This window comes from Tamandua tetradactyla, chromosome 17 (assembly GCF_023851605.1).
Source record: "Tamandua tetradactyla isolate mTamTet1 chromosome 17, mTamTet1.pri, whole genome shotgun sequence".
Taxonomy (NCBI): Eukaryota; Metazoa; Chordata; class Mammalia; order Pilosa; family Myrmecophagidae; genus Tamandua; species Tamandua tetradactyla.
In genome coordinates, this window is record NC_135343.1 from 48,601,726 (window position 1) to 48,608,309 (window position 6,584).

General features: G+C 48.2%; 1 protein-coding gene across 3 annotated transcripts in view; it reads left to right on the top strand.

The window, feature by feature from the left end:
• SEMA4F (ssemaphorin 4F) overlaps nt 1–4,097 on the top strand; it is a 31,280-nt gene extending 27,183 nt beyond the window's left edge. For 2 of the 3 annotated variants that reach the window (XM_077134678.1, XM_077134676.1), the window contains one exon: nt 146–4,097. In XM_077134678.1, the coding sequence (XP_076990793.1) occupies nt 146–756 (611 nt within the window). In that variant the 3' untranslated portion in view covers nt 757–4,097. The remainder of the gene's footprint in view (nt 1–145) is intronic. The other variant, XM_077134677.1, reaches the window with a different exon arrangement.
• Nucleotides 4,098–6,584: the final 2,487 nt, after the last annotated feature.

Genomic DNA, 6,584 nt, shown 5'->3' on the forward strand with positions numbered 1-6,584 from the left:
GGTCCTAGGAGGATGGCGGCCAGTGACCCAGGACTTTATCCTCTTGAGGAATCCCCTTCCCCGATCCAGTATCACTCATTTCTCCCTCTTGCATCTCCAGGCTGTATCCTCACCACCTTTTTGTGCCTTTGCTGTCTCTCCACAGAACACCCAGTGGTGTTTGAAGTTCCTGTGGCCACAGCTGCACATGTGGTCTTGCCGTGTTCCCCAAGCTCAGCCTGGGCATCCTGTGTGTGGCACCAGCCTGACGGAGTGACTGCATTGCCCCCACGGCGGGATGGGCTAGAGGTGGTGGTGACCCCAGGGGCTATGGGTGCTTATGCCTGTGAATGTCAGGAGGGGGGAGCTGCCCGCGTGGTAGCGGCTTACAGCTTGGTATGGGGCAGCCAGCGGCTCCCCCATAGCCGGGCCCACACAGTGGGGGCTGGGCTGGCTGGCTTCTTCCTGGGGGTTCTTGCAGCATCCCTGACTCTCCTCCTGATTGGTCGGCATCAGCAGCATCGGCGACAGCGGGAGCTCCTGGCTCGAGACAAGGTGGGCTTGGACCTGGGGGCCCCGCCATCCGGGACCACAAGCTACAGCCAGGACCCTCCCTCCCCATCTCCTGAAGATGAGCGGCTGCCCCTGGCCCTGGCCAAGAGGGGCAGTGGCTTTGGTGGCTTCCCTCCACCCTTCCTACTTGATCCTTGCCCGAGCCCAGCCCACGTTCGGCTGACTGGGGCTCCTCTGGCTACGTGTGATGAAACATCCATCTAGAGCTGGGCAAACCATCACGAACTTGGGTGATGGCTGGAATGGCCTAACCACAGAGACACTGGGGGCTGCTGGGCCTGAAGTCCAACCATCTGAGCCTTCTGTGAGTCAAGAGTGATCACTTGAACTTCAGTATCTGCCCTCTCTGGGTCTTGAGGGGCTAATGTCAGGGTCAACCTTTGCCTGATTCCTGCTTCCCTGGAGAGATCAGAGCTGCTGCTCTGCAGCTAATCAAGGCTCCCCACCCCCAAACCCCTGGATCCCCTCCAACCCTGGCCCTCTACCTTGGACCAAGTAGTTTTGGGGATGTGGCACAGGACCTAGTTATGACTTTGGCTTCTTATCATGAGGGGGCCAGGTCAAAAGGAAGGGCCATGAGGTAGATGAGAGCTCATGTGCACTGAGACCTTGCAGGGGGGCTTGGCTGAGTCTCCCAGTTTATCGGGTTTTCTCTAGGGAGTGCATGATCCCCATGTTGCAACATGGAATCTCTGTCCTGAGATCTCCCCCATCCAGTTTTCCTTCTTCCACGAAAGAGGGTGATTAAATTCCTGGGTGTTCATAGGAGTCCCAGCCACAAGTCCATGAATAACAGGGCCAATGCTTAAGTGTGTTTAGGGAGACAGGGAGAGGGGAGGTGGGGATGGGGCAGGACTTCAGATACCACACCCAGCCAGGGAAAGCTTTCCTTTCTAAGAGGAAGCACACCACTGCCTTCTCTCCACTGGCTCCACAGCCCTTCTCTAAATTTGAGTAGAGAAAAGGTCCCCAAGTGACCTTCTGGGTGGTACACGTGACCCCATCTTTCTTTGTTTTTTGCTTCCTGGCTGTGCACCACTGCCATGCCACAGCTGCTTTTTCTTGCTAGAGCTTGGGCAGAACCCTTTTCCTTGGCTCCCATTCAAAATAACTTCATGACATACTGAATATTCAGGGAAGACGAAAAGAGGAATAGTCCCAGAAGATAATAGCAGCTTTGAGATAGGTCTGCACCAGAGACTTTACTCAGGGTACAACCGCTGTCCTAAAGCAGGAGTTCTCCTCTTAGAGTCTGTGGTCCCCGAAATTGTATGCAGAATGTCGTATGCTCATGTGTGTCTGGGTTTTTCTGGGGAAAGGTTTTATAGTTCTTATAAGATTTTCAGGGCTCTCAAGGGGAAGGACCACTGCCCCGAGGCCCCAGTTCTTTGGCCAAGCTGAAATGGAGCCACTTTGTGGCAGCTCTTTTGGCCAAGCTGAAATGGAGCCACTTTGTGGCAGCTCTTCAGTCACACTGTGCCTGCCCTGTGGCTAGCCCTTGGACTTGCAGTTGCTGGTGACCTCTTGTTTCTTCAGTCCCTGGAGTCTGGACTCTGTGCATATTTGAACTCAAGGTCAACACTTAACCAAACTTAAAGACCCTCTCCTGTCTCATGGCTCCCAGATGCTTTAAGCTTCTTCTGCTCAGTTCTGGTCTTGGCCTGTGAATGTGCCTCGCTCATCCTTGCTGAGGGGCCCTCTTGCACTCCAGTGAACAACCCATTCCTTTCCAGTTGAGGTTTTCAGCTCCACCTTCCTTGGCAGCAGCCTATAAACTATTCAGGAGTCCCCTTGGGATTGGGATTTTCCATGGCTTTGTCACTAATGAGTGTGTGATGTTTGGCAGTTAGTCCAATCTCGGGATCTCAGTTTACTCATCTGTAAAATGGGGATGATGATAACTACCTCAGGGATGGCTGCAAGGATTGAATGAGAAAATGCATAAACAGTAAAGCACTATCTATACTAATAGTGGTGGCTATTGTAAAAATTGGCTGATTGGACCATAATCATACAGCTTAATCAGGCATCAGCCATGACGTGTAGTTTTAGGCCGATTTGTGGCAGGAGAGTCATTGTCTCACTGAGATATCCTGTCCTGGGCCAACTCTGGGCATTCCTTAGCTGCCAGTGCCTAAGTTTTGGGTCGCTGTGCCTGATCCTGGTGACCTGCTGGTCCCATTATGTGGAAATGGAGATGGCTCTCCCCTCTTTAGCTTATCCTTACTTTATCCTACTCTCTTGAGGTTTCTGGCTTAGTTCTTCTCTGGGGGAGGGAGAGAGGGAGGTGGGGGCATGTGTGTGTCGGGGGATAGGGTTCTTTGTGAGGAGGGAGAAGAGATTTTCAAGGAAGGGGGAGAGATCAGACCACAGCGGATTTGGGGAAGTTAGCCCTTGGATGCTGGTTCTAGTTGGAGGAAAGTGGGGTGAAAGGTGTAGAAAAATGAGGAAGGATGGAAATATACATGAAGGAAAGGGAATCACATCTTAGTTGGTTGAAATTTCCCAAGATTAAGCAATGGGTTGGAAACCTAGAACCAGTTCTCAAAGGAACAACATGAATTGTTATTATCGGTGGTCTTTGAGGGTGTGGGAAGGGACAGGGTCCACGGACAAGGGTGCTGAAGAAGCATGCAGGGTTGGGGCAGACAGGTTCCTGCACTCTGAGGTCCTACAGGGAGGATGTTAGGATTCTGGTAGCCAGAGATGCTGCCTAGCTTTAGCACATTAAGGCAGACAACAAGAGGACCTTGTAGTTGGATTTAGTTCCAGACTCCAAGGATTGCCCACTTTCTGACTCTCACTTTCAAATTCTGCTCTGCTTTTGGCTTCACTCCCTGGTGTATGAGCTGTGGTTGTCAGCCTGCCAGACCCAACCAGTGGTCTGCTGCTACCGACGTAAGCTTGCTGAATGCAGAGCTAAAAACATGCATCTGGTGCTTCTGCCAGCCCAGCTAGTTCCAGCCCCTCCGGGAGATACATCCACTTCCTTTCCTAGGAGTGCCCTTTCTCCTGTAGCCGCATGCGTTGACCAGAGGCCTCAGCCCTTGCAGGAAAGAGCTGCCTTCAGTATCTGCTGGGTCCTGACCCTCCTGGCTACTCTCCCACTGTCAGGGGAGGGCTGGATGTCACCAGAACTGACTGCTCTTGGTCCGTGGGGCCCAGATCCTCTCTTAAGGGTGTGAGGATACAACTTGCTTTTTCAGTTGTAGCAGAGGCAAGGTTGGGAGTTTTAAAGATTGTTTTTACCAGCTGGAGGAAAAACTATCAATAAAAACCACAAAGAAGAGATCTTTCTGGAGTTTTCTCTGAATGGCCATTTGTGTGGCTGGAAGACATTAGGAGTGGTTCCAGGGAGGTCGGTTTGGATTGATATAACACCAGTCAGATCATGTTCCTTCCCAATTAAAACCTTCCTGTGACTTCCCATTGCACTTAGAATAAAGTCCAGGTTCCTTCTTCGCATTTACAGAGACTTAAATGTTAGGACCCCTGTCTACCTCCTCAAACTCCTCCCTCATCAACAACATCAACCACCAGCCTTCGTTCAGTTGTTTTGAGTACCTCAAGCTTCCGCCCACCTTAAGACATGTAAACAGGTGGTTCCTTATTGTCATTCAGGCTTCATCTTCATAGAGAGGCCCACCCTGATCACTCAATACGTAGTAGCTGCCTAGGAACCCCCTATCAAATCATTCTGTTTTCATTCTCAGCATAGCACTTACCATTGATTCATCTTTTCTTGTATATTTTATGCTAATTATTTTCTGGCTAGATGAGAACAGGGACTGTGACTGTTTGTTCATTGCTATATCCCCAGCATCTAGAATAGTGACTGACATACAGGAGTTGCTCAATAAATATTGATCAATTGACTAAACATGGCCATTGCTGAGTTGGCCCATAATGGATAGTGGAAAGAATTTAGGTCCTGCTGGAAGCCCAACACCACCAGCTGGTCAGTGCAGCTGGAGAAGCCCACAGAGTGCCAAGCTCCCGTGGTTCCACAGTACCATGGTGTGTTAGTTAGATTCAGTTGTCAACTTGGCCAGGTGAGCATACCTAGTCTTGTTGCTGCGGACATAAGCCAATGGTACGTGAACCTCATCTGTTGCTAATTACATCTGCAGTCGGCTAGGAGGCGTGTCTGCTGCAATGAGTGACGTTTGACTTAATTGGCTGGTGCTTAAATGAGAGAGCGCAATGTTGCACAGCCTAGCAGCTCGGCATTCCTCATCTCAGCACTAGCAGCTCAGCCCAGGCCTTTGGAGATGCAGAAAGAAGTCACCCCGGGGAAAGTTGTCGGAACCCAGGGGCCTGGAGAGAAGACCAGCAGAGACCATCCTGTGCCTTCCACGTAAGAAAGAACCTCAGTGGAAAGTTAGCTGCCTTTCCTCTGAAGAACCAACAAAAATAAATCCCCTTTTATTAAAAGCCAATCTGTCTCTGGTGTGTTGCATTCCTGCAGCTAGCAAACCAGAACACACGGCAAGAGTCTCTGGGCTCTTCTGCCTCCTGAGCTGAAGGGTTGGCATTGGAGTGTCCTTCTCTGAAAGCTCACACAGCCTCTCTCTCTGTTGGGTTCTGAACTCCATCCTGGGCCTTCCTTGCCTTGGGCCCTAATTTGTGTGTGGCTTTCCCAGGTAGGACCTCACTGCTCTCCCTTTCACAGTGAAGGAATTAGGACATCCTTGGCAGGCATCACCCTTTCCAGGCATAAATTCCTTAAATTATAATAGCTATTATCATTTGTTAGGTGGGGTCTGAGCATTGAACTGCACATTTTATATAGCAAACTCAATCTCAAAAGTACCGGTGTTATGAACCACATTTTCACTCAGAGAAACTGAAGTTCAGAGGCATGAAATAACTTGCACAAGGTCATACAGTTCATAGGGCTACGGGGCAGGTCTCAGAGTCCAAAATCTGTGCTCTGAACTGCTGCAGGGTATCAAGTGCCCAAATAATGCCCACTGGACTTCAGCTTCCAAATCCTGGCCTGGTCTTTGTGGGCAGTGTTTTCTCCTTAATTCATTTTTCATTAAATATTAATTTAAATTCTATTTAGGCAAGATGCTGGGCTAGCTTGCAGAGACACGTAAATGGATAAGGTATAGTCCCTGTACTCTTGGAATTCATAATTCAGTGGGGAGGCAGACAAACCAACAGATAGCACACTTTGAAAAGTGTTGCTGTTAATGTATGTCCCAAATTCCAAAGAACCCAAAGACATCGCATTCACCTGGCATCTCTCCTTAATTGGCAACTTGTGAAGCAGACTTGGGACACCACTGAATAGCTTTGAACCCTTAACTGGCCTCCCCTGAAGCTACAGAGATTTCTCTGGTGAAGTATAGTTTACTGATTACATATATATAATCCCCCCAATCATTTTGTCTTTTGTGTACCCAATTTTCCATAATAAAAAACAAGATGTTTTTCCATCTATGAAACGGGCAAGACATAAAAGATTGATAATACTTCATGCTGAAGGTCTGGGGGAATGGATATTCTCCTATCCTGTTGTTGGAAGTGAAATCAGTATAGACCATATGGCAGACATTTTGGCAACATCTACTAAAAACTAAAAAAAAAGTATATATCATTTCTCTCTAATTATATTTCTATAGTTTATTATGAGGAAAACTATACGTGTGTGAAGATGTATTTATACAGATTTTTCATTATTATAATTCTAAAATATTAGAAAAACAGATTCAATAAGAGAATCTATTAAATAAAAGGCTCAATATTGACGTAAAAAGATGTCCACAAAATTGTTAGGTGAAGCAGAGAAAACCATGAGAAAAACAAAAGCAGCCCCGGAGAGCTGGGAGTTAGGCCTTGGAGGTCTCCGGCTGAGCATAAATGATTCCATGACATCAGCCATGGTCACTCTTGACAGGGATGGGTCAAGACAAAAACAAGACCACCCCATAATCATGTCTGAACACTGGACCACAAACATGACCAATCATGGTTAATATGATGACTTCTGCTGCTTCACCAATACTTTTTTTAAAAAATATTTT